Source organism: Anomalospiza imberbis, chromosome 26 (assembly GCF_031753505.1).
Source record: "Anomalospiza imberbis isolate Cuckoo-Finch-1a 21T00152 chromosome 26, ASM3175350v1, whole genome shotgun sequence".
NCBI classification, from domain to species: Eukaryota; Metazoa; Chordata; class Aves; order Passeriformes; family Viduidae; genus Anomalospiza; species Anomalospiza imberbis.
The window spans coordinates 3884963-3912291 of record NC_089706.1 but is presented as its reverse complement, the minus strand read 5'-3'; the positions used below and the strand labels follow the sequence as shown (position 1 = coordinate 3912291).

The following is a 27329-nucleotide window of genomic DNA, read 5'->3' as shown; positions in this document are numbered from 1 at the left end:
AAAATATATATATATATAGTTATTGCTTTCTGGAGGGCCGGCGGGCGGCGCCCTCAGTGGGGCAGCGCGGCGGGCTCGGGGGGGTTGGCTTTCTTCCTCCTCTTCATCAGCAGAGGGTTTGAGGAATCCTCGATTTTCTTGATCTTGATTTGTTCATAGTCCACTCGCATGGTGGCCAGGGCACTGGTCATCTCCTCCTGCGGGCAGGGGGCACAGAGCCATCAGCAAAGCCCCCCCCGGGTCCCCAGAGCAGCCAGGAATAAATCGCAGCAGGGCCTGAGTGTCCCACTGCCAAATGTTCCAGCTCGCTCCCAAGCACGGATCACAGAGCCAGCACGCCCACACCAAACTGGAATCGTGGAATTGTTCAGGCTGGAAAAGCTCTCCAAGGTGATTGAGGCCAACCCTGCTGTGCCCTGTGAGGGTGGGGAGGGCCTGGGATGGGATTCCCAGAGCAGCTGTGGCCACCCCATCCCTGGCAGTGCCAAGGCCAGGCTGGCTTGGAGCAGCCTGGGGCACTGGAAGGTGTCCCTGCCCCGGCATTTGAGGTCCCTTCCAAGCCAAACCATTCTATGATTCCATGGTTAACCCAACACAGCCACTCCACACTCCATCATGTCCCCAAGTGCCACATCCATGCAGTTTTTGAACACTTCCAGGGACAGTGAACGAGCCTGGTCTGCGATACCACAGGAGAGGACGTTCCCCAGGTGACAGAGGGGTGCAGAGCACTGCAGACAGGGACAGAGAGAGGTTTTACCTTCACATCCTCCCACAGGTCCTTCTCCTCCTTCAGCACACGGCTGGTGTGCAGCGGGGTCTGGGGCACCTGCATGGATTGCTGCCAGGAGAGGGGAGGAGCGTGAGCTGGGAGCCACAGGCATCCATCCCATCCCATCCCATCCCATCCCACCCCATCCCATCCCATCCCATCCCATGGATCCCATCCCGTCCCGTCCCATCCCATCACATGGATCCCATCCCATCCCATCCCATCCCATCTCATCCCATCCCATCTCATCCCGTCCCGTCCCATCCCCTCCCATGGATCCCATCCCATCCCATCCCGTCCCATGGATCCCATGGATCCCATCCCATCCCATCCCATCCCATGGATCCCATCCCATCCCGTCCCATCCCATCACATGGATCCCATCCCATCCCATCCCATCCCATCTCATCCCATCCCATCTCATCCCGTCCCGTCCCATCCCCTCCCATGGATCCCATCCCATCCCGTCCCATGGATCCCATGGATCCCATCCCATCCCATGGATCCCATCCCATCCCATCCCATGGATCCCATGGATCCCATCCCATCCCATGGATCCCATGGATCCCATCCCATGGATCCCATCCCATCCCATCCCATGGATCCCATCCCATCCCATGGACCCCATCCCATCCCATTATCCCATCCCATCCCATGGATCCCATCCTGTCCCATGGATCCCATGGATCCCATCCCATCCCATGGACCCCATCCCATCCCATTATCCCATCCCATCCCATGGATCCCATCTCATCATCCCATCCCATCCCACGGACCCCATCCCATCCCATTATCCCATCCCATCCCATGGATCCCATCCATCCCATTCATCCCATCCCATTATTCCATCCCATAGATCCCATCCCATCCCTTCCATGGTTCCCATCCCATCCCATCTCATTATCCCAACCCATGGAACCCATCCCATCCCTTCCATGGTTCCCATCCCATGGATTGGATCCCATCCCATCCCATTCCATCCCATGGATCCCATCCCATCCCATCCCATCCCATGGTTCCCATCCCATCCCATCCCATCCCATCCCATCCCATCCCATCCCATCCCATCCCATCCCATCCCATCCCATGGTTCCCATCCTATCCCCTCCCATTATCCCATCCCATTATCCCATCCCACCTCGCTGTCCCCACTCACCATGATCCAGGGGTGGTTCATGAACTCCGTTATTGTCATGCGCTGGGTCGGGTCTGTCTTCAGCAGGTTTCGGATCAGCTGCTTCACTGCAGGGGTTGGGGCAGCCTCAGGGGCCAGCAGCTCCCAGGGGGGCTCTCCTGAGCTCCAACCCCAGCCCCAAAACCCCGGAGTGCCTCCCTGAGTGCCCTCCTGAGTGCCCTCCTGTGCCACACACCTGGCCCTGCACAAACCCTCCAGCAAAAGCCCATCCAGCAGAGGTGAAGATGCTGAGAGGTGAGCCCTGACACACCCAGGCTCCTCCCAGCCCTCGAAAGGACACCTCAGCCTGGGGACAGCCACCACAGGGAGCACGTTTACCTTCCTCTGACACCTCGGACCACTCGGGATTGGGAAACTCGTACTGGCCCATTCGGATTCGCTTCTTCATGCCAGGGGAGATGGCCAGGCCGTGGTTGGAGTAGAAGGGGGGGTACCCGCACAGCCTGCACCAGGAGGGGGAACAGAGTCAATGTGCCACCCCAAAAATCTCCCCAGGAGCACCTAGAGGGCACAAGGCAGTGCCAGGAGCAGGAGCTGAGCCCGGCAGGAGGGAGAGGAACCCTCAGACTTACAGAATATACATGATGACACCGAGGGACCACATGTCACAGGACTTGTCGTACTTCTCTGGGCCCAGCACTTCTGGGGCTGGTAAAAACAGAAAGAAAGTCCTAAATCCGAGTGTCAGCACCGGGTGAGAGGGCTCTGACACCCCATGGAGACACCAAGAGGCACCTGCAGATCCCACCGGGCACTGTGGGAAGCGCTGCCTGGTGTTGCCCTGATTTTTAGAAGTGTTAAGTTTTCTTTCACAGTTCTTTTGAAAGTTTTGAAGTTCTTTTAAAAGAAGTTTTCTATGCCTTCTGATGATTACATATTTCTACTGGAGTTGTCATGCACTGTTCATGTAAATAATGATTGTTTTGCATTCTTCTTTGTAGAAAGAGAAAATCGATGGACTGTTGGTTTAACCAGTGTGGCTGGAGAGGTGGCAATTTCATCCTCCAATCCACTGTCACCTTTGGAATTCTATACATTGCGAAGTCAGAAATAAAACTAGCTCTTTTTCTCTTTTGAACTTACCAAACTTCTGTGTGCTCATTTTGTGCCCAATAGCGACAGCCTGGAGCAGCCCCCAGCTCCCTGCTGCAGCTCAGCAATCCAGGCTGGATGCAGAGGTGATGAGCTGCACATGGCACCCTCCGAACCCCCCAGCTCTGCCCCCCAGCCCTGCAAACCCCCAAACCCAGCTCCCCAGGCACTCACCCACGTAGTAGGGCGTGTAGCACGGCGTGGCCAGCGAGTTGTGCGTGGTGGTTTCCTTGGCGAAGCCGAAGTCGGTGAGTTTGAGCACAGCGTTGGGCCTTTTGGAGGTGTACAGGAGGTTCTCCGGCTGGCAACACGCAGGGGGCAAGCAGTGAGCAGCAGGGCTGGGCCAGCCTGGCCCTGGCACTGCCAAGGAGGGCTCAGCACCGCCAGGGGAGGGCTCAGGGCGGTACCTTCACGTCCCGGTGCGCGATGTTGATCGAGTGCAGGTACTGGATGGCTTCCCCAATGCTCTTCATGATCTCCGAAGCCTCTGAAGCAGCAAAGAAACCATCAGAAGCCTTCAGAAGCAAGTTAAAAAGGGCACCGCTCCCTGGGGAACTCTACAAACCAGGAGTCAAAGAACCTGGCTGAGGTCAAAGGGGTTTTTTCTCTGCTTGAAGTCCCCCCTTCCATGGACTCTCTGCCACTGCCTATCCCTGGGTATGGAGCCTGCAGCTCCCAGAAACTCCAGGGGAAGGGATGGGGCAGAGTCCAGCCCCTGACCCTAATACCAAGGAGGGGCTTGCACCGTTTAGGACACCTAAGCAGCAAGGACTCCAGCTGGGAAAGGTTTCCCCTTAGGACAGGAAGTCAAGGGGGCAAGGGGCTCAGTGTTTGGGTTGTGTGGTTGCTTTTCCTGGCCAGAGGAGTAGAGGGAATGAGATAAACGAGATCTATGAGAACCACAGCCCATGGATTTAATTTTTTGAGAGAGGTGGGTGTTTTCTGACAGGAGTGGGATGGACAGAGTGTGGGAGCAGCTGAGAAAATACCCCCAAACCCTATTCTCAAGTAATCATGAAAAGCAGGGCCCCTTGCACCCACATCCCTCAATCCCTGAGTGCAGAACTCTGCTGGGGATTCAGAAGAGTCATTGAGGGGAGGGACTGGCCTGAAAGCCCAGCAGGGCATGGGCTCCATACCCCGTTCTGTGAAGGCCTGGTCTCCCCTGTCCTGAATGCGGCTGAAGAGCTCCCCGCCATCCAAGCTGGAAGAGAAGCAGCTGGTGTTACACGCCGTGGGTCCACCTCACACTGCCAGCACCAAACCCTCTGCTGCCGAGCAGGAAACAATCAAACAATCCCTTCTCCATCCAAGTCCTTGGTTGATGCTTGTGGGGCGTTTCCTTCCCGAAACGAGCAGGGCAGAGGCTCTGTGCTGGCAGAGGCGCAGGCAGGCGTGGTCACCCCAGCAGCCCACAGAAACACATTTACAGTAAAGGCAGCAAATGTGGCTTGAAGTTGGTGAGAGCACTCCCAGCACACGTGGCCTCCTTTTGCTCACAAGCCTCAGCAGCACCATGACCCAGCACAGAAGTGCTGAGCAAAGCTCAGGGCACGGGTGAGACATCAGCAGTGTCACAACGGGCTCCCCAAGCTGGGACACAGAGGCCGGACCCCACTGCAGCACAGCCAGGTCCCATGGGAGGTGTTGAAGAACCATTGCTGGGGTTCCCTCCCCAGGTACTCCCCAGGTTCCCTGTGTTTTTACCCCAGGGAAAACACAGCTCCCACAGAGATCAGGGCTGAAGTATGGGAGAAATCTCCATGAGAGCGGGGATAATGGAACTTCCTGCCCCTGCCTTATCTGCCTGAAGCAGGAACAGTGTGGCTTTCCCAGTGCTGATAGCATCTCCTTGACATGCAATGACATCTGCAGCAGCAATAGCCTGCAGCCCTCGGGGCCCTCTGCTGCACAGAGCCTGGGAGGAGGGATCCAGAGCCTGGGAGGAGGGATCCAGAGCCTGGGAGAAGGGATCCAGAGCCTGGGAGGAGGGATCCAGAGCCTGGGAGAAGGGATCCAGAGCCTGTCAGGAGGGATCCAGAGCCTGTCAGGAGGGATCCAGAGCCTGTCAGGAGGGATCCAGAGCCTGTCAGGAGGGATCCAGAGCCTGTCAGGAGGGATCCAGAGCCTGCTCCTGCTGGAAGTCAAATCCTGCCTTGTGATGGACGTTACCCCCAGAGCATCCCTCGGTCACACAGACAGTCCTGGGGACTCTCCTCCTACCCCTCAGCCATTCTTTTCTTCCCCACTGCCACCCCTTCCCCATCCCTGGTTGCCCAGAGTGCCAGGCTGGTTCTCAAGTGCCTGCTTCCCCACAGGAGCTGCTTTGGGGGCTGCTGTGCCACGTGCCCTGGCACCGCTCCTGCACCCGCTGCGCCCCCGGGCGCTCTACCAGCTTGCCAGAGGAGAGGTTTTGGCAAGGAAGCTGCATCAAATCACAGCTGCGGTTGGGATGTGGTTTCAATACTTTCCCCTTCATCCCTCCTCCTCGTCCCCAGGTTAATACCAAGCTCCTACCCAAAGCAGAGCTGCTCAGCTGCTGCTGCAGGCGGTGCCAGGGCAGTACCCGCAGTGCCAGCTCGGCTTGCTCGCTGCCCCACCGCAGGCTGCCAGGAATCTGCTGCCTACCCCGGCTTTTGATGGCCAAAGGCAGTTTGGTTATGACCCACCTGTGAGAACCACAGGCCCCGAGCTGAGCGTGTTTTCAGGATGACTCAGAGCCAGCAGCCCTCGCTGTCCCCGTCCCTCCAATGCCAGCGGTGCCGCTCCTGTGCCCGGACTGCCATCCCTGCAGCTCACGGGCTGCATCCCCCCGGTGTCCCCAGGGCTGGAAGGTGCCCACCCCCCTTTTGGCACCACCCCACACCCTGCAGTGCCCCTGGGCCGGGCGCTCACCACTCCATGACGATGAGCAGACACTTCCTCCCCTGGTAGAGGTTCTCGTAGACGTCCATGATGCGCACGATGTGCGCGCACTGCGACGCTCGCCAGTGCAGCTCCACTTCCCTGCGGGCCTTGGGGCAGTCCTGCAGCATCTGCGGGAGAAGGAACAGCCCATCAGCCCCGAGACACCCCCGGGGAGCTGGGCCATGACCCCCGGCTGGCACCGTGGCCACAAGAGAGGACGCGGGGGCGAGTGTTTGGGTGCTCCCTGCGGGCGCAGTGAGCGCTCTGACAATGCCTCCATCCCCATCTAGTGGGAACACTGAGAAGCCGTTTGCCCTCGGCTTGCCCTTCCTCCCGAAGTTCATAAAAGCTTTTTCGGGCTGCCTGCCACCTCCCAGTGCCCCACCAGCAAGATCTACTGCATTTATGAGCCATTCTGCACCCTGATACCTCCACTGCTGCACCCCTGCGTGCCACCGAGCATCCTCACTCTCACCCTTGCTTTGCTGTCCCCCATCATTTCCCATCCATCAGCTTGCTGCTCCATGGGACCCTCCTGACCACAAAAGCTCCCTCACCACAAATTCAGAGCCCACCAGCACCCGTGCCTGGGGAGAGGACAAAGCAAACATCCAGATGTTCCCTAAATTACAGCTCTTTAATGAGCCCCCTGCCCTTCCCAAAGACAACTCAGAGTTCCCAGGTGCAGGAAGGATTTGCTTGTCTGCCCTAGACTATTAGTTATAATGTTTGTCAGGATAAACAACCAGCCTTAATTACTGTGTTCCTAAATATAGAACAACAAACGTGTCTATCTTGAGCACAGTTCATTTTCCTTCCTGTCTCCAGCAGCCTTTGGGGCCGGGCTCGGCCTCTGGAGCAGCTCTGCCCCTTTGGAGCAGCAGTGAGCAGGGGGATGTGGAAACACACCCCCACCCTGCAGGAAACAGCAGGTTTGGCCATTTCACCAAGATTTAGACAGAAAAGTCCTTCTAACCCCTCTGAGCTCTCCCTGACACTCTCCAGGAGCAGAGGAGCATCAGCCCTGGGATGCTCTGCAGGACCCAGGGTGGTTCTCAGCGCAGTGGGGATCTCACAGGAGCAAGGATTAACTCCCAAAATCCACAGAGTGCCTGTTTCCAGATGAAACACTCACTGATGGTGCTGCCCTGGCAGAGCAACCCTGGCGATCTGCATTCCTGCCCAGAACAGCACAGAAAATCACAGAACGGATGTGCCCTTCAGCACCCACCCGAAACACCATCCCCGGCTCTGGTCACACCTCTCCCACCTCCTCAGCTCTCCTGCTTCCCCAGGCAGAGGAAACCTGTGGGAACCTGTGGGAGGCTGCTGGCAGCAAACCATCAGAAGCTCTGCAAGGACCAAAGTGGCCAAAGCCAACCTTTGCACAACTCCTGGACATCGCTCACACCGGCAGCCTCAGGGCAAAAAGAAGGCAGGGCGGGAGGTTGGACAGCCCCTTCTTGTTCCTCTGTTGCTTAATTACCCTAAAAACTGCACCCTGCAGAAGCCAAAACCATAAGCAAGAGTAACACCAGCCCCCCGAGGAGCCATGCAGAGGGGACTGGAGAAAAGGCTGGCTATTTGCAGCCCCGCTCTGAAGAGCCTGGCGTGGGGAGCCAGGAAGCTGAAGAGAAAAGAGAAAAACAAAACAATTTGTAATTATGCGCTGGGAAAATGGACCAGCAGGAAGCAGCTAGTTAACAGCATTCTGCACAAGACAAACAGCAGAGGCACGGCAAAATACATCCCATTTTTAGAGGTCACTCCGAGTGCTTTTATAGGAGATTAATTGGATTTCTAATGAAGTAGGAGACAGCAGCTTCCCTTACCTGCACCAGCAGGGCCCTGACGTTTGTTTTTGTACCCAGACAAGCTCCGGGAGCAAACAGCTGCCCCGGTGCTCTCTCGGAACACCCAGCTGTGATCCAGCTGCTCCCTCTGCTCCCCTGCTGGCTTTGCATGGACAGGTGATGGAGAGGCTTAGAGAGGAGCAGATTAGTCCTCATTAAGGCAATGATTTGGTTAATTTAGGAAATGTTCCCATGATGGGGGAGCTGGAGGCCAGATGCACTCCCCACTGCTGCTGCAGGAAGGACGTGAAAAGCATATTTGACTCTTCTGACCTGACACTGTCAGACTGTAAGATTTCCTGTATGATTTTAATGAACTCTCAGTATATTTTATGATATTAAGAAAGCTGATAGGCCAAGAAACACTTACAATGTATTGTAATTAGGAAATAGTTGGCTTCTGATTGTGATGCCGTGAATTCTAACACCTGCATTGTCTCACCCTTCACATGAGACCGAAAATGGAATAAAAGTTTTTAAAACGCCTCTCAGTTGCCCCATCTCTGGGTCAGGAAAAGATCGTAATCCAACAGGCAAGCCACGGCAGAGGCAGCCCACAGCCCCAGCAGCACCTGCTGCACCCCAAAACTCCTGCCCTCAGCACAGACACCGGCTCCCTGTGCCCTGGGACAGCGGGAATGTGCCAAGCATGGCACAGCGGTGGGGCAGGAGCAGCACTGCCACCAGCCTGTCCTCTTCAGGTGGGAGCCAGCAGCTCCCACAGCTGCCAACCTTCCCTCCCATTCCCCAGCCAGCAGTGAAACCCGGGGTGGGTGATGTCCTGGCACTCCACATCCAACGTATCTGGGGGTGTGACAACACTGCCCAGGCCCTAATTCAGCTCCGGCGCCCAGGGCAGCCTGTGGCCGTGGCAGGATTTGTATTTCTTGGCTCCCAACAAGGAGGCTGGGATGGGAAAATCACCTCGTGTCCCCCCCCGAGGTTCAGCAAGGATGAATGCCCCCATCCCACCCCAGCTGATTTTGCAAGCCAGTAATCTGGAACACAACCAGGGTTAACCCTTTGATGGCAGCAGCCGGGACATGCTGCTGAACTCCCGACAGCTGCTCTCAGTTCAGCTTTCCCAGCTCTTACCTCCTGTTCCCCTTCCAAAGAAGGGCTCTTTGGAGATCAAACTCTGCATTATTTCAGACGGAAAACGCTGCACTTCCTGCCTGCTCCTGCTGGAGAGGAGGGCAGTAACCGGATCCCCGCGTTACACAAGAGTCCCCGGGCAGGGCACAAGGGCAGCGCTGCGGAGGAAGCTCTGCCACCACCTCGGAGCAAATCCGGGCAGGAGTCAGCCAGGAGCAGCCGCAGCCCTTTCCCATTAGGGCTGTTGGGTGCTACAGGTGTTCAGGTTTGCAGCCTCTGCACATCTCCAGACATCAGCTCATCACCACAGAGCACCCCAGTGTCCCTTCAGCATCGCAGGGGACAGGGGACAGCCAGGAGAGCTGTGCCAGCCCAGAGCTCTGCCCCATCCCATCTCTGCTTCCCACTGGGGCACCTCCCTGCAGGAAAGGAGGGAGAGCAGGGAAAGAGCCACTCCACCCTGCTGGCACTTAGGGAGGAAATTCAGCTTTCAGCCGCATTCCAGCTCCCCTCCCAGCAGCCTGACACCTCTGAGATTGGGGCAGACAGTGTTTGCTGCCATCCTGTGCCTTGGCTCAGCCCAGCTCCCCCAGGAGCCTTTCCTTGCTGCGAGAGAAATTAGTTCTGTGTTCCTCTAAGCACCCTCATTAGCTTCATTAGAGCCCTCAAGCCCAGAGCTCCCACACTGCTGCCACCAGAGGATGGCACAGCCCAGCCTGATGTGCTCAGGCCCCCAAGAGCAGCAAAGGCTCCTCACGAGCTCCAGCAGCACCTCTGGGCTTTTCCCCACCTTGGAAAGACAAACCCTGGAGGCAGCTCCTGAAAACAAAAACAGCTCATCAGGGCTTCTGCAGGAGAACAGCACCTCTCTGAGCAAACCCAAACCCAAACCCAAACCCAAACCCAGGCTCCAGCCTGGTCCTGCAGGCATCAAAAATGAGCTTCAGCTCCAGGGGAGAGCTCAGCACCACATGGAGCTGGATTTCCCCCCCATCACCTCAGGACAAGCACAGCACAGGTGAGTGGGCATGAGGGAGGGAGGAAGGGAGGAAGGAAGGAAAACTCTGGAGCAAAGCAGGGGGCTGGAGCTGCCCACGCTCACGTTCCCTCTCCCAGCGTGTCCTCAGGCACCACTGATTCAGTCTCGCCGCCTCCTCCTGGATTGATGTTCCATGAGTCACGACAGGTTGGAAAAGGAAGCTCCCTCCTCCCCTGGCATGGCAGGAGGTCTCTGAGGACACTGTCCCACTGTCCCTCCTCGCTGTGGGTGCCACCACAGCCCCAAATGCTGCTGCCCCTCGGAGAGCCAAGCACACTCAGATGGGCAAGACAAGTCCAAGAGGAAAATCTCACCTGCCACGGGCAATTTCCATGGAAAGTGAGGATCAGGCTCACCCTGGGGTGTTGAGCTGTCCGTTTTCCAGGGCTGCCCCACGCTCACCCTGGGCTCTCCAGCTGCTCTTGCAGGCAGGATGGTTTTATTTCCGTGTGTGTTTTGATCCCACCCAATTCTCCTCAGTCCCCAGCAGAACAGCACAGGCCATGCAGCACCCACCCCTCCAACAGGGTGTTGTACCCAGGCCCCAAACCACCCCCTCAGGACCTGTCTGCACCACAGGGGTTAAAATAAACTCTTCTTGAGTTGCAGTAAGAATAAACCTACAGCGAAGAGAGGCAGGCTGGCATCCCCCAAATTATCAGCAGGGAAGCAAAGCAGAGCTTCCCCCTGCCTGGATCACACACGCGGGCTTTGGGTTCCCCTGACCTGGCTAGCACAGGGCAAGGAGCATTTTTTCCTAATAAAGCAAAAGGGTTTCTCTTCAAAGGATTTTCCTCTTCTAATCTTCCCCTGCAAACTCGCTGCCAACTGGCGTCAGCTGCTTTACACATTTGTAGGGCCAGTGCTGGAAGCTTTGCACGGGCTGCTCCCACCTCTCCCTGCATTGAACTGAGCCTGTAATGCCAGAATATTTGGGGAGCCCACAGGTAATGAGCCCAAAGCCCCCCCAGTCCCTGCCAGACACGGCTGGGAGGGAGAGGGCAGCAGAAGGACATGGAAGCAGCAAAGCTTGGTTCCGCTTTTGGTGTTTATGAGCTACAAAAGAGAAATAAAATCATGAGTCCCAGAGCCCCTGAGAGGAATTGTGTTACCAAACAGAGGGAAATTCATGGTTGAACCACAAGGCAGTAACAATTAAAGGTGCAGCTCAGGAAGCCTCCCCCACATCATCGTGGCTCTTACATAAATCTTTATATTAACCCCATCCCCGCTGCTTACACCCACCACACAACCTGCCCTGCTGCCCTGGCGACGGGACTTTCCCAAGCTGGGGCTCATTTCTGCTCTGCCCACGCCCAGAGAGCCACAGAAAGAGCTCGAAGCCCCAACAGAGGAGGTGAAAGCCTCATCCTCACGTTCGTTTTGCCCGGGGAAAGCCAGAGAGCAGAGGTGACGAGTCCGGAGGAGGAGGCGCGCCGGGGTCCGGCAGCATCCTGCCCGCGGCGTGCCCCGTCCTGCCGGCCCAGCACGGCTGCTTGGAGGCTGGCTCTGCTCCCTGGCGGAGGTGGCTTCATCCAAGGTGGTTTGCAAGGCAAGGACAACACCCGGCATCAGCTGCCCACCCTGCAGAGGGATGGGGCAGCGCCACCAGAGCCGGGTGGACACTGAGGCTCCGAGCCACACGAGCACAATCGGCTCCATCCTCCACGTCCTCCCGCCTCGGGGAGAACGGAAAGGCTGGAGAAAGGATGGCAGCGAGAGAGGACTGTTTAGATTAGAAAGAGCAAGGCAGCAGAGGCAAGCGAGGCCGAGCAAACGCGAGCTGACACACACACACACGCCCGAGCTGCTCGGCCGCATTCTCCCGGCCTGAATGATCGCAGCGCTCCGAGGAACGCCCGGAGCCACGGCGGCGAGCTGGGAACAGCCTCCCGACCGCACAGCCCGAGCCCAGCAGCCAGCCAGGCATGAAGAGGCTGCGAGAGCCAGGGGAGAGCTAAAAGCCCCGGCAGGAGCAGCGCGGAGGGCGGCAGATGTCGCGGCGGGGGCAGATGTCGCAGTCGCCGCTCTTGCGGGCGGTGTCGCAACGGGGCAGAGGATGGAGATGGGGCGAGGAAGAGGCAGCTCTTACACGGTGCTTTCACAAGGGGCCTCGCTCGCCCGCCGGCGTTGCACAAGCCCCGGGTCCCCTGTGCTCCCCTGCTCGTGGGGGTCCCTGCCCGGTGGGCGATGCTCGGGACCCCCCGCCCCACAGCCCCCCACTCTGCCCGGGGCATCTGCTGAGCATTTCTGTCCCCCTGCGACAGATGCAGCAGCCATTCAGCCTTTTCAGGCGGCAACAAAAGCCTCTCGAGGCACACAAAGGCGAGGAGCAGAAGAGAGGCCTGGGTTTAAATAAGAGCCACCTGCCAGGGGCCCGTGTCCCCCGTGCTGCAGAGCCCATTTCCCAGCAGCAGAAATGTTCTTGGCACATCCTGGAGATGAAGTGTCCAAGTGGGTATCCAGGAGCAGCACCCTGGATGCTGAGGGAAGGGTCCCAGCGTGGCGGAGGCTTTGGGGATGAGGCTGGAGGGAGGAGATGGAGGTGGGTGGGAAGGGGCTGTAAAACTCACAGGAAAAAGTCAGAGCAGGTAAACGGCAACAAGGCAGCAGCACGAAGCATCCCCGCTGACTCACACCCAGCAACAGGCTGGGGCTGGTGTTCAAAAGAGACAAACAAAGAGTGTCGGCTTCATTTATCTGAGAAAAACAAAATTAGGGGCCTATTCAGTCCCATGTTTTTGTTTTGGGAGCCTCCTCTTCCTTCCAGCCCTCAGCAGCAGCCAGTGCTGGGTTTGGCTGACTCACCCGATGCTCATCTCTCCAGGAGGCTCCGGGTGAGGAGCAGGAGCAGCCCAGGCACGAGCCACGGTCATGAGGTCCCACGTCCTGCTGTGCCACATCTGGCTGGAGTGACAGAGCCACCACGCTGCCAGGACCTCCCCGAGAATCCCACAGGGACAAACAGGGTCACAACGGCCAAAATGCTCTGACCCAGCCCATCCCATCCCTGTCTAGAGACATCCAAGATGTCACTGCCCACCAGGAGCCACCACAACACAGGGCTTGAGCAGGGAAGGGACCCATTGCCTTGGGGCCAGAAGAAGCCACAGCCCAGCTCTGAATGGAGCCATTCTGGGCAGGGATGCTCAGATGTTCTCTGCAAACCAAACCCCTGATCCCACACACCTCTTCTGCCTCTGCCGGGGCCTTGCATCCACAAACACGAAGTGGAAGGGAAATGAGGAGCCATGGGAAGGGCAGAGATCTTCCCAGCCTCACACAACACCTTTGCCTTCTGGGTCTTTGCAGAGCTGAGGGCCAGGGTCAGCTCCTCCTCCCCACCCCTCTCCTTGCCAGATTTGCTATCGGAGCTGACAACGGAACGGAAAAGCACACATGTGCTTTTATGATAGGAAGTGGCTGATATTTGCAGGTGTGATTAACACCCAAGTAAACACTGATGTAAACCATTAACTCAGGGCTGACCTATGGCCTTTGTGCTTCCCTCCCACAGGCAGAGCTTGAAAAAACCCCTTATGACCAGCACTGCACGGTGCTGCCTCCAGCAGCCCTGTACCCACAGCCAGGGCCTTCCCCTGAGCATCAGAGGGAGCCCAGAGCACCCAGAGCATCTCTTTGGGTCCTGGCTCCACCAACCTGCCACCAGCCCTGGGGACAACCCTGCCTGACCTTCCCATTACCTCTGATCCCAGGGACAGCTCTGGATCCCCCACACCTACATCCCAGAACTGCTTTTATTTTTGGATGTGTCCACCCATTCCCTAAACATTTCAGCTGGAAGTGATTTTGGGGAGAGGCCCAGACCCACGCCTGCAAGCAGAGCAGCCGTGAGGCCCTGCCAGCAGCAGCCCCACAACACTCACTGCTTCCCAGCAGCTCCTGGGCTTGAGCTCTGCCCAAAAATGAAATTTCTCAGGGCTCAGCCCATGGGCAGGACAGAAGAGGCTGCCACCCTCTCCCCCAGCACAGGGATCCTGCCTGCGGCGTTTCAACACAGATCTTAGGGCAGCATAAATAAATACATGTATATTTAAAGAAAGGAAAAAAAAATAAAAAACCAAACAGAAACACAAAGCTGCATCAAGGCCAGCCCCTCCTGAAGGGCCACTCGCCCCTGGCACTGGGAGCAGGATGGCCTGGGGATGTGTTTCCTCCACCCGTGCCAAGCCTGAGGAGGGTTTCATTTACGCACCCCCGAAGCTCGGTGACGACAGCCCCGTTTTGCATCATCCTATCTTCCTCAGCTGTTTGTTTAACACAGTTTCAGCCCTGCCACGGGCTTTGTCAACACCAGGGCACGGCAAACACCTTGCTGAGATAAGCCCAGTTTGTGCAGCCCAGCTCTGCAGGGATGGCTGCTGGGAGCCCTGGGGCCCACCACCCACCTTGGCAGCACCGAGCAGTGCCAGAGGGGCTGGAGCCACGGAGAGCCCACAGCAGGCACGGTGCCCACACCAGCCCGGGGCTGCCAGAGTGCTGGGAGCAGGAAAAGGCCAGGCCAGGAGCAGCTCAGGGGTTTCATAACCGGGCTTTGTCTGCACAGGTGCTCAGAGAGGCAGGGGCCCTCCTCCTCCTCCTCCTCCTCCTCCTCTTCCTCCTCCTCCTGCTCCCCTCACATGGCACAGCAGACAAGAACCTCTGTCACCACCAGCTCCAATGCCCAGGGCAGGGAGAGGGGCAGCCACGTGTGTGAGGGGATGGCAATGAAGGGGCAGAGGGACAAGAGGGGACTGCACCCCGCTGGGTGATCCTGAGCTGGTCAGGGACACACATCCGCCACCAGCCTCTCCTTTGCCATCTCCCCAGACAGCCCCAAAGCTCTCAGTGCAGTCTCCAGGCTGTCCCTGCCCCACAGGCCTCCCTCCTCGTCCTTCTCCCGTCACACTGAGGCTGTACAAGCCCAGCACCCAGCAGGAGCTGCAGAAGGGCTGGTGGAAACCCCCGTTTGCCACGAACCCACGTGGGTAAAGAGCCAAGCAACACCCCAGACTCGAGACCCAGCACTACCTAAGGGTGGGCACTTCCACTTTACCTACAGCAGCCAGGGTTTTAGGGGAAATCCTGGGCTCTGAAGCAATGCAGTGAAAACCTGAGAGCCTCCTGCCAACCCAGGAGCCAGGCAGGGCCCTCCTCCTCCAGCAGCCACCCCGAGACTCCTTCAGCCAGCAGGAAAACACAGTTGTGTTTCTATTTTAAAAAAAGCCCTTCTCTGCATCCTGCTGGCACCACATTAAAGCTCTCAAGACATGGTGGCTATTCTCAGCTCCCTGCAGGCTTTTGGCAGCCCCAGGAGCCTCCACAGCACCTGTTGGCAGCAGCAGCCGTGTGGCCCCGGAGCTGGGGAGGTTTGGTGGAGCTGGGACAGAGCCCAGACCAGCAGTGTCTCAGCCAGCACCATCACCTCAAAACACCTCGGCCGACAAGTGTGCAAAACTCACCACAAAGTGCCTGGGTGCACAAACTTCCAAAAATACCAGAGGGGAAATTTCCCCCCTGTTGGTGTTACCAAGGCTGGGCTCAAGACAGAGCAAGGAGTCACTGAAGCATGGAGTGGTTTGGGTTAAAAGGAACCCTAAAGGACATCTCATTTCAACTCCTGCTGTGGGCAGGAACACCTTCCACCCAACCAGGCTGCTCAGAGCCCCACCAAACCTGATCCAGCTTTGTTCTCTTACATCTTTTCAATATACAGCGAAAACACGTGTGGTAAACTCACAGGAAGGAGTCACTGACCCTCCCACGGATGCCCAGGACCCCACTGCTTGGCAGTGGTTACCAGCAGGCTACTTGATTTCCTACCAAATCCCACAGGCACCAAGTGGTTTGGACTCATTTTGCCTGCTAGATTAAAACGGAGATGGGATAAAGGGATAAACGCACGGATATTTAAACAAACCAACAGAAAAATCTCCTCCTGCAGCTACTGCTGCTCCCTTGGCAAACAGCCTGGTCTCCTTGGGCATTCCCATAGCCAGCTTTTAAAAAGAAACCTCTCCCCTCAGCCAGCCTTACACACAGCCTCGTCCCAGGGCAGCGTTATCCGGGCTATCCGGGACCCCGGGTGCGGGGTGAGCAGGGGGCAGCTGCTCCCTCCGGGTCAGCCGGGGGCTCCCGGGCCCTGCTTTGTATGAATTTAAGCTTTTTCAATCCCACTTATTCACGAGAAGAGCTCAGGGCTGGGGGAAGCCAAAGAGCAGACAGGGCAGCCTTTGTGTGGCTCTGCAGCCCCCACGTCCCCCACACGAGCCCTGCAGCAGAGCCTGGGGCACTGCGGGGAGCAGCGGGGCTGGCACGGCCCCACAGAGCCTGGAGCAGCACCTCGAGTGAGCAGAGCCTCATCTCCTGAGCAAAATGAAGCCCTGAAGGGCTCCCACCTCTCACACAGGGCAAGGCTTTAAAAAAAAAAAAAGCCTGGATGTGGCACTGGGTGCCAGGGTTGAGTTGAGGTGGTGGGGCTGGGTTGGACTCGATGATCCTGAAGGTCTCTTCCAGCCTGGTGATTCTGTGACTTCTTTTTGCAGGGCTGCTGGGGGGTTGTGTTCGAGGTGGGTACAAGACCCAGATGCCCAGTGATGGCTCAGTCACTAAAACCCTGCAAGCATCAGCACCACGGCCCAGGCCAGCCCTGCTGCAGTGACATTTGCCTGGTTGTTTCAGGGCAATCTTTGAGGAGAAGGAAACATGAAAGGAATGTTTTGGTTAAAGCCAGAGGTGCCTGACCTGCTAAGAACACACTGCCCTTACTGCCAGAGCCTGGCAAAACTGAGCTAGCAGGATGCCCTGAGCTTCCTAAACCCTCTCCTTGCTCTCATTAGCTGGACCCACAGGGCCATGCCTGACCTGCAGCCCCTCCAGGCGAGGCCCAGAAGTGGGAATAATATCACCCCAAAGCACTGCACTGAGGCACACAAACATCATCTTCCACAGCCCCCCCAGACTGTGGCAGAGGCAGAACCTCAAACCTGCTCCACAGCTCCCAGGAAAAAGCAGCTCTGGCTCCCACCCAGCCCAAGCTGCTGCTCAGCGGCACCCAACCCATTTTAATCCATTCAGAACCTCCTCATCATCTTCCTCACCCAGCTTTCATCAGCCCAGCATCGCAGGGCTGGCTGTCTCCTCCAGCTGCTGGGGAATGGGACCAACAGGACACCTCCAAAAACTCCCAGGGACCTGGAGCTGAATCCCACCACCCACGGGACATCTCATGTCCTGGCAGAGCTGTTCTCTACAGCAACTCTTCCTTACCACAAGAGACTGGGAGTCTGAGCTCCGAGGTGGAATAAGCAGGGTGGGAGGGGATGGAGAGGTGTCAGTGTGCTGCTCCACCAGAACCGCATGGCCCCTCACACCAGGAGCAGGGCAATTCCTCGTGGGAAACACTGAGGAGAAGAGCAAAAGGCTTCCCAAGCCTCTTCCAAGCTCCTGGGCCAGCAAGGGGAAGATGCTCTCTCCAGGAGCCTGGGCAGGCGCCCAGCAAGGGCTGCAACACCTCCAGGCTCCCCAAAACAGCCCGGTCCCCGCGCCAGCACTGCTCTGCCGGAGGTAGCCAGCTAAAAATGCCAAATTCACAGCTCTGATGACTTCCAGGAGATAACCTGAGTTTAAACTTCCTGGCAAGCCCGCCCTTCCCAGCACCCCAGAGCCTCTTGCGCAAGAACCGCCCGCCCGGGGCTCCTTCAGCAAATCTGCCCAGCACTGCGAGGTTGGGAAATGGTCCAAGAGGAGGAGAGCATCACACCAGAGCCCGAGGGGACCCGGCGGCCAGAGGAGGCTGCTACAGGTGACAGTGGCTCCTTCAGCCCGGCTCTGGGAGTCACACTGAGTCCCAGAGCCGTGGTGACAGCTCTGTGACAGCCACAGTGGCCTGTTCACTAAAACAAGTGGGAATAGAACAAGTTTGAGCTGTTCCTACACTGAGCTGGGAGATGCCATAGGGCTCATTGCTGCTGGAATTGAAAACCACACACCTCCCCTGCTCTTCATTTTATTTACTGCTTTTGTTAGACTAAGCTGAGCACAACATGCATACTTTCGGGTTTGTTTGGACCTGATTGCACCTACTTTTCCCCCAGCCCGGTGGAGATCCCCAGGATTCCAGCCCCATTCCCTTGGAGCCGGCTCCCGCCCGCACCCACGGGCGCGGGAGGCGATGAGCTGCCGCTGCTGGAACTGCAGCCCGAAGGCGACGCGCAGCCAAATTTCCACAGCAGCCCCGGCTCGTGTTCCAGCCACATTTCCCTGAAAACACACACTTGGCAGGACATGCAAGCAGCCTTTGGAGAGGCTGCCCCAGCTCGGTGCAGCGCAGCAGGGCCAGAGGACAGCGGGCAGGGAGAGCGGCTGCTCCAGCCCCGGGAGCTCAGAAGATGCTCCCAAGCCAGGAGGTGCTGCAGCCCCTGGGAAAGGACAGCACAGAGTCCCAGCCTGCTGTGACACAGGTTTAGCCTGACTCAGAGTGTGAGGCATACAGTGACCCCAAACCTGCCTGACCCCCATCTTCTGGGGCCAGCAGAGCTGGAAAGGTTGAACTCAAAACGGGCACGCACCTGCAGCCAAGGGCACAAAGCAGCAAACTTAATTATGGTGACAAAGGAAATGAATCCATGCCTCCCCTGATCCCCAGTCTATGGGCCAAACCGGATAAGGACACCAAGAGCAGAGCAGCAAAGCCCCAGCCTGGCTGGGCGCCCCAGGAACATTCAGATCTGGGTTTGCATTTTGGACTTTATCTCTGGTTTAGGCTACAGCTCGCAGGGCAGCCGGGCACGGAACCACGTGCGGCCCTGACGCCTGTGGCCTGAATAATCTCATTACATATGACGGCAAAGGCTGTGCCAGCTGCACAACTCCTGAGCCAGAGAGCTCACCTGCCCTCCCCACTGGGACAGGGCACTTTGGCACAGCACTGAGGGAGGGCCCTTATCCACACGAAGATGCCACCATCCTCCTCGGCAGCACCAGAGCGAAGCTGGAGCCACAGGGGAGCTCCCAGAGTAGATCCTGTGTCCCCCTCCCAGGGTCGCTTTCCACGTGACATTTTTGTGGCTCACAGTACCTCCAGCAGAACTTTTTGTTTCAGGTCATCTCAGGTCCAGCAGCACTCAGGGACTGGGGCCGTTTGTCCCCTCCCCAGGCCACAGAGGAGCAGCGACTTAATGCAACCATTAAACCTGCCAGCCGCTGTAATCCCACCTCAAACCGGTAGGATCTTAAAAGGCTGAAATCTTTGAAATCACTCAGCCACGGGGTACAAAGGAAGAACAGTTTAAAAGGCTGTTAAAGCTCTCTGCATTCAGACCTGCTCTTGCTCCAAGCCCCGCACTCTGCACCCCATCCATCTCCTTTGGGGAAGCAGCTGAGAGCCCTCCCCAAAATGAGCCCCCAGGCACCGGGCACACTCACAGCCCCCTGCCAGCCAGAGCTGAAAGGAGAGGATATTTTCAGAGAGCAAGAGAGTCACGAAATGGTTTGGTTAGAAGGGACCTTGAGGGTCATCTCCTTGCAACCCCCCACCGTGGGCAGGGACACCTTCCACTAGAGCTGGCTGGTTTTTTCACCTTGCAGCAATGAGGATGGGACCCACTTTCAGTGGGACACAGACCTCAGGGGCTGTTAAATTCAACCCTGTCACCCCCAGATATGACCACGATGCTGATTCAGTGTGACTGCCCGGGCTCCAAACTGGTTTTTTGGTGAGTGGTCAGGAACTGGTTTTTTGGTGAGTGGTCAGGCCAAGGTGCATTCCCATGCCAGCCTCTGGAGCTGGTGGAGGGATCACCCTGGTCCTGCATGAAACTCTCCCTCAAAATTCAGCCTGCAGGATCAGCCAGGTCCTGAAGACCCTCTCCCAGCTGCTGCCTCACCTCTGCAGCCCACAGAGGAGCTGAGCAGCCTGGGGTGGGCACGGGGCTACCTGTGACACCTGGCACAAGCCAGAGCCCTGGAGCTGGCCCATGCCAGGCTGTGGCAGCCACCCTGGCCCTGCAGCCAGCCCCAGCACGGCGCAGGGGAGGCAGCAGGGGAGGCAGCACGTTATTCTTGGAAACCAGGAGGTGAGGTCATGCTGCCTGAATGCTGCAACTTGAGGCCAGACGAGCGGGGCCAGTTGTGCTTGGAGAGGAGCCTGACTTCTGCAGCGAGGGCCGTCTGCAGGTCGGGAGGCTGCCTGTGCCCCGAGCAGGAGGAAAGGGTTTCTGAAGCAAGGAGGGCTCTTCCCGCTCAGTTTCTCAGCAGACAGCAAAACCACAGCAAAAGGATGGGTTTGAAAAGAGCCAAGCCCTCGGAGCACCCTGGTGTGGGGCACAGGAGCCCAGTGGGAAGGCTGAGAGGATGGCAGATCATAAACCTGGAGTGATGCTGCTCCCGTGCCACAGATCAGCCCAAGGGCCACTTCCGAGCCGGCCGCTCCTCTGGATGCCTCCCACGTCCCTGCAGCGCCCTGCAACCCAGCAAGAGCTCTTCCATCTCACCAGACACCACAGCACATCCCAGAGCTGTCTGCAAAGAGACAAGTCACCAGCTTGATCCTTCAGCCTTCCTCAGCAGGAACCTTCTGGGAGTTTTCATCACCTGTGCCCACCCATCGTGTTCCAAACGTGCCAGGAGACCTGGCACAGCTGCACAGCTTCAGTTATTGCTTCAGTTACTGTTTACACGTTGTTTTGGTCGTTTCACAGCATGTGTCTGGCAAAGCCCAGCCTCTGCTCTGCATCACTCACTACCCGAGGCACAGCCATCACCTCCACAGCCCCGTGAACCAGCACTGCCCTGTGACGAGGCTTTCCTGCTGTGTGTGTGGAAGTGATGGCACAGACAGCACTAATCTTGCCAAAGGCCAGCAGGACTCGGTGTGAATGGCAAAATCATGGTTTTACCTGGTGGTATTTGGCTATTAAATCACACATCCAGGGGCTGTTTTCATCCTGCGTGCCACAGGCAGCTCAGCTCCTCAGCCCGGTGCCACCTCTGACGTTCAGTAAATCACTGCATCTCAGTGCCCCGCCTCTGAAAACATGGGAAACGTCTTTTGCAAGACCCATGGCTGATGGCATTAGACCATTACGGAGAGGAAGAGCCCCACCACTTCCTGAGCACATACCAAAGAGAAAACCCCTGCTCCCGGGCCTTATCAGTCCATCACAGTCTAGCTCCGACTGCTCAGAACATGTGAAGTGTTTAACAGAGATTATGGCAAATCCTAAATCGTTTAAACAAACTCCAACCCCAAGTCAGTAGACTCCTTTGGTCAGTGAGATAATAAACCACAGCTTTGGAAAAGTCCCAGTGATGTCACTGCAGTTTCCACAGCTTTTCAACCACATCTTGCACAGAAGGCCACAGCGAAGACATTTCTGATTATATAAAATACATGGCAGAGCTAATTAAAAAAAAATCTCTCCACTGAGAGAGGGACAGAAGAACAGCAGACACAGCAAGCTGTTTCCCATGAGCACGAGCCCAGGCTCTCCATTTACTCCCTCACTCGAGGGATGTTTTTCCAGATGGATTTTTGGAGGGACACAGCATTAGCTCTCAAACGAAGCTGTGGGACACGGGGTGCTTTGGCTGCACGAACTCACTCGTTCACAGAGCTGCTCAGCCATCAGCTCTGAGCTGCCTGCCCTAATTCCACAGCAGGCACCTTCCCAGAACAGCAAACCACAAGCACCATCCTCCTTCCTCCTTCTCCATCAGGGGAACCATCACTCATGGGTTATCACATGAGGCCAAGAGCGAGACTGAGAGTTTCACAAACACACCCCAAAGCACCAAGGATGCTCCAGAAACAGGAGCAGCCTCCATGGCCCTGAGCTGCTCCAGGCCTTTCAAAGCTCACCAGTCCAGGTCAGGATCTCCTGCTTTGAAGCTGAAGTCAGCAGCGAGGTTTGTTCACTTATTTTAGAGGAAACCTGCTCCACAAAGAGCTCCATCATGCAATGCATACAACAGAGAAAAACTCATCACCTGTAACACCAGTCCCCACTCTCCAGCCTGGCTTAGCTGCCATTTCCTCATGGAATTAAGGCAGCCAGCCCAAAGATTAGTCTTAAAAGTGGAATTTGCAGCAGGCAAAGAGCCCTCGCTCCAAGCCCCACCACTGCAGCCTGACCACAGCCAGCCCTGCCAAGTCAGGCCAGCAGTGACCTACATACAGCAGCCTCCACAGAAATTACAAGGCTAATTTTGCCTAATAATAAATCACACCAAGGTACAAGGAAGAACAGGGTAAGGAACCAGGCGTTTCAGCTCCATTCATCACCTCTCCCTAGGCTTTCTGTTCCCACCCTGCAGCAGCTCATTGTGCTTCAAACAGGGTCAGGTCACGGGTGGCTGGGACCATCCGTGGCTGCTTCACACCAGGTAATTCAGGGATGCCACACTTCAGGTACCAAAAAAATACAATAGAATTGGGGTGGGAAACAGAAAGATGAACAAGAATCTGTAAGAAAAGTAGAGGAATCTCTTTTTTTCTCACAGGTACTACACAGCAAGCAGAACTACCATCCATTAACTCTCACACAGCATCATTTTATTTAATGATGTGTCTCTGCCACGGACTATTGCTCTGGAACAAGAAGAAAATTTACCTTAATGTTTTCACTGCTGCTAGAACACTTTCCCCAAGCTCAAGCTCTCCTGGAGCACTGAAAAGTTCTCTTCAGCAAAGTGACTCTCAGCAAAACCCTTACCAAAACCATCTCTTGATTGGGAGGAAGAGCATTAACAACACAACAGTTGCTCGTGACCCAAGAGGAAGCACAACATGACCAGAAGACACCCTTCACATCAGGGAGGGACACAACTGCGTCTCATCCTCCACTGAAGGGTTGCATTGTTATACAAGATTTTGGAACAGCAAACCTAAAGAATGACACTCCAAATGGAAAGGTTCACTGCACAACCAAAGCAGGCAGCAGACAGATTTCAGCTGTGGCTCCTGGCAATGGGCCATCAGGATTCTTTTAAGCATCATCTGAAACATGACAACTCGATGTAATCACTTCTGTGGATCCTGCTTTAGGTCATCTTTCCACTCTGCTGCAGCCCATGAGTAATTTGGACCCAAATACCTCTCCACAGGTCTCTAGCAGAGACGTCAGCCCGGCTGCGTACCCGAGGAGGGAATGAAGTCAGCACACATCATGTCTAGGGCAGTCACCCACACCAAGTTTGGGCTCTGCAGCTCTGCCCAAATATCCCAATGCAGTAGCCAAGCCTGTAGCTCACACTCGTGAGGGCAGGACGGGAACCCACGGGCTCGTCCCAGAGCCCAAACTCCCAGCGTAGCAGTTTGGAAGGTGCTGGAGGGAATCACTTACAGTAGCAGCTGTGCTGCTCTTTGAGAAGCCAGGGACACGTCCAACCACTCAGCTGAACTCGTCCCTCCCCGTCAGGGACGCCAGGAGAGGCCAGGACAGGGGACAGGCAAGACAATCCCTTTTCCTAAAAGAGATTCAGGGTCGAATATTCCTCACCCCGCAAGAGCCACACAGACACTCTGCGTCACCCTCCTACATCCCAGTCCTGCACTCCAGGAGGTTTTCAACAAGCCAAGGCACCCGTGTGACACGTGACACAAACCCTGACCCCTCGCTCTGGCATGGGCAGGGACAGCACCAGTCCTGTGCCCCAACCACGGCGGGCAGAGGAACCTCCGGCCTCGGCCTCCTCCGCCTCCTCCATCCTTCCCCTTTCAGGGCTGCGAGAGGGAAGTGCTGGGATCTGTGCTTTAAATATGTGACTCAACTTCAGAGGCGAGGAGGAGCCCGTCTGTCAAAACAGAAGAGGATTTCGCTAATTTTCAACCCAATGAGATGACAACACAATGTCACCCCGGAGTACAACGCAGGGCAGCTCATGAGCAATGTCTTTGGCACTTCTGAAGGAAAAGCAAAACTTCCACCACCTAACTGACCCTACTTCCTTAACCACAGACATTCAGCACTGTACCTTGCCCATCCCACCACCTCTGCAGCACAACTTGTACCCCCAAAGCCCCACGCTCGTTCCCTCACTCGGGTCAGGAACCCCAGACACCAACAGAGGGGCAACTCTAAACACAGAAGAAGGGGGGTTACAGGTTTAGGTGGGAGTTGCAGCTTTAGGTGAGGGTTATGGGTTTAGGAGGGGTGTTTTTAGCCTTCCCAGTTCTCGGGGTAACGCCAAGGATTGGAACAGCTCATGTGTGGGCGCAAATTGCACGGATGCTGGAGAACACGGCGCTCCCACCGAGCAGCCAGCCTTGCTCCCGCGGCACCCGGCGTGTCAGGAACCATTCAAACTTCCCCAAGCCTGGCTGGCAGGGAGACACGCTCCCCTCTTTGCTCGTTTGAAAACAAGGAGAAGGGCCGCATCACCTAGAGCGTGTGCTCAAACACACCGTGTAGCCACTGTTTATCTACGCCTGTCAAAGAGAAGCAAGTTAGGGACAAGGGGTAACACCGTAGCGCTGAAATATTCCCGGTGGGAAGCGGGGGAGGACAGTCGCTCGGTGTTAGAGCCGGGAGGGGACATGGAACGCGGACAGCGAGCAGCTGCCGGTGCGTACAGCACACACCACGAACGCCCCACGGAGGAAACCCCACGTTCCGCGCCGTGTCCCCCACGCTCGGGGATGCGTTCCAAGATGTGCATCCCCCGGGGGGATCCCAGCCAGGGCACGGTCTCCTCTCCACTCCTGCCCCCCCCCCCACCCCCCCGGGCTACGAAGATGTAATTTCGCTTCGTTTCCCACTACAAAGCTGGAAAGCCGCGTCTCGCTGCTCGTAATGGGGGGGGGGTGGGGGGGAAAGGCGAGATTAAAGCGCGGCCGGAGGGGCGGGCGGCAGCTCATTGTCCGGCCGGCCCCGCTGCCGCCGATGGCCCCCCCGGGACCCCCTTCCCCCCGCAGCAGACACCTTCCATCACCGTCAGCAGCGCCGCTGCCGCTCCCCGGGCCCCTCCCGGCCGAGCGCCCCGCGCGGTCCCCGCGTCCCCCCCGGTCCCCGGCGCGGGGTCCCCGCGCACCTTGAGCGCGAACTTCTCGCCGCTCTTCTTACTGAAGATCTCCAAAACTTTCCCGTTGATGCCGAGCCCCAGCACTTGCGTGGTGACCTTGTAGTCGTCCGTGATGGCATTCTTCCGGATCTGCAGGCCGCCCTTCCCCGGGAACGGCGGCGGCCCGTGCGGGGGAGCGGCGGGCGGCGGCGGCGGCGGCGGCTGCGGCGGCGGCGGGCTGGGGAAGCCGGCGGGCGGCGGCGGCGCCCCGGAGAGCATGGCGGGCACCGGGCGGGCTCCGGGCGGGCTCGGGGAGGGCTCCGGGAAGGCTCCGGGCGGGCGGGAGGGCGGCGGAGCCCCGCAGGCCGCGCGGGATGGGCCGGGGGTGCGGGGGGTGAAGCAGCAGCGCCGCCGCCGCCGCCCCCCGCCGGTGCGCCCCGGCCCCGACAAGAGCGATGGCTCCGGTGCGGCGGCGGCTCCTCCTCCTCCTCCTCCTCCCGCCGGCCCGGCTCTGATGTCAGCGCCCCGGCCGCCGGGGGAGGGACGGGGCGGGGCGGCCCCGGGGCTGAGCCTGCGCCCGCCGGACCGGCCCCGCCGCTGCCCGAGCGGCGCCGGCGGGGGTCGGTCCCCCAGGGGTACGGGAGACCCCCGGCCCCGCCACCGCCTGTGTCCCCGGTCCCCCGGAGCCGGCGGTGGGATGGCAACAGGTCGCGGTGTTCCCAGTGACCCTCCCGTGACAACAGGAAAGACTTGGCAAAAGCGTGGAGCGACAGGACGGGGCGGGGGGAATGGGCTCAGGTTCAAAGAGAGAAGGTTTAGGCTGGATACTAAGAAAAAAAATCTTCCCTGTGAGGGTGAGGAAACCCTGGCAGAGGGTGCCCAGAGAAGCTGTGGATGCCCCATCCCTGGAAGTGTCCAAGGCCAGGCTGGAGCAACCTGGGACAGCGGAAGGTGTCCCTGCCCACGGCAGGGGTGGAATGAGATGATCTTCCACGTCCCCTCCAACGCAGAGCATTCTGTGATCGCACGATTGAACCAGTAACAGCGTCCCACCCACGCCTGGCATCTCCTTGCTGCCCCGAGAGCATCCTGGGGTGACAAAGGGCTGCTCTGAGCACGGCTGGCTGCTGGTGCCCAGCACCTCATCCACCATCGCTCCTTCTACAACCACTTCCCAGGAAGACAAGAGGTGTAACCAGCACCGCAGCACAGAGAGCATCAGGGGATGGGAAACAAGTCCAAAAACAGTAAAGCCTGTCCTGATGATAACAAATTAACTCCTCTGTCCGTGTTCATCCCAAAATCCAACTAAGATGAGGCTAAAAGAGAAGAGATCCACACTGAGGTGCAAGCTGCCCTTGAACATCCAGTAAAATCCCGTGAGCATTCCTTCTGCGAGAGTGCCACAGGAAATCAAGCTATTTCATTTATGGATATAAAAGGCACACTGATAATCCCTGTTTTCTAAGTAAAGAACGTGTTTTTTGACATCCATCCCTCTTGCCCACAAAAGGGAGGGAGTGTGCCCTGGAGAAGGGATGAAGGAACATCATGGTACACAGGATCTACACCACATCCTCCACAAGCAGCTGCCACCACAAGAAAGAAGAGTCCTAAAAAGGTCCTAAAAGGTCCTAAAAAGGGACAGGAGAGTGAAGGGTAGGACAGGGAAGGGCACACTATGGCTTCTGTGTGTGCCTACACAAAGGCAAGGCCATCCCACAGCAGGAGCCATCTGCTCCACCTCTGCCACCTCAGCACCTTCTGAGATCAATAAAATCCTCTCAGGTTTTTTAATCAAGCCAATAAAACTGCTCCCAGTTTTCCAGAGGCAGTTCTTCCCCCCTGGCTGATCAATAGCTGGGTGAAGCAGCGGATCCAGCTAATCAAAGCACGTCATTAGCAGCAAGAGACTGAGCGTCTGTCAGGAGGTGGCAGTGACAGTCACCAGATGGGAGAGTGAGTAAACCTACACCAGCGCTGGCAGCTTTATAAATAAAACTCTTGTCGAGCTCCCCGTGCCTCTCACTGAGTCCTGAGTTTCCCTGAGAAAGCTGGAGAGCAGCAGAGGCCTTCCCCCGCTCCTGGCGAAGCATTGGCTGCAAGATTTCCCACTTGGAAAACGGATTCATTCAGCATCTCCCAGAATCTGATCCTGCACCCTTCACCCCAGCTAACAAGGGGTTTCGGGGGTGGGAGTTGAATCCAACTGGCCCTGTAAGCACAGATCAAAGCTGCTTCAAAGCTGCTGCTCTGTGGGGTTTTCCCAGCCTTGGCGTCCCCTTGCTTGGGCTCGTCTCAGCACGTCTGGGGAAAGGAGCCTTTTAAGCCAAATTTTTCTCCACAGAGGAATCTGGTCAAAGGAAAATGACTGAC

At 57.3% G+C, this 27329-nt stretch overlaps 1 protein-coding gene across 1 annotated transcript; it reads right to left on the bottom strand.

Moving 5' to 3' along the window:
* MAPKAPK2 (MAPK activated protein kinase 2) lies at nucleotides 1-25297 on the bottom strand. The gene is made up of 10 exons (XM_068173576.1): nucleotides 24984-25297; nucleotides 5955-6094; nucleotides 4199-4263; nucleotides 3467-3546; nucleotides 3234-3360; nucleotides 2540-2615; nucleotides 2286-2410; nucleotides 1929-2014; nucleotides 761-841; nucleotides 1-197 (listed from the first exon to the last, which is right to left on the bottom strand). Exons 1-10 carry the CDS (start codon nucleotides 25230-25232, stop codon nucleotides 54-56), a joined length of 1173 nt encoding a protein of 390 aa, XP_068029677.1. The 5' UTR covers nucleotides 25233-25297; the 3' UTR covers nucleotides 1-53.
* Nucleotides 25298-27329: the final 2032 nt, after the last annotated feature.

Excerpts from the sequence above, each read along its gene's own strand:
- MAPKAPK2 (XM_068173576.1), bottom strand. The coding sequence starts at position 25,232 with ATGCTCTCCGGGGCGCCGCCGCCGCCCGCCGGCTTCCCCAGCCCGCCG. Across the intron at positions 3,547-4,198 it reads CCAGGCCTTCACAGAACGGG|AGGCTTCGGAGATCATGAAG; the intron begins GTATGGAGCCCA and ends TTGCTGCTTCAG. Across the intron at positions 842-1,928 it reads TGAACCACCCCTGGATCATG|CAATCCATGCAGGTGCCCCA; the intron begins GTGAGTGGGGAC and ends CTCTCCTGGCAG.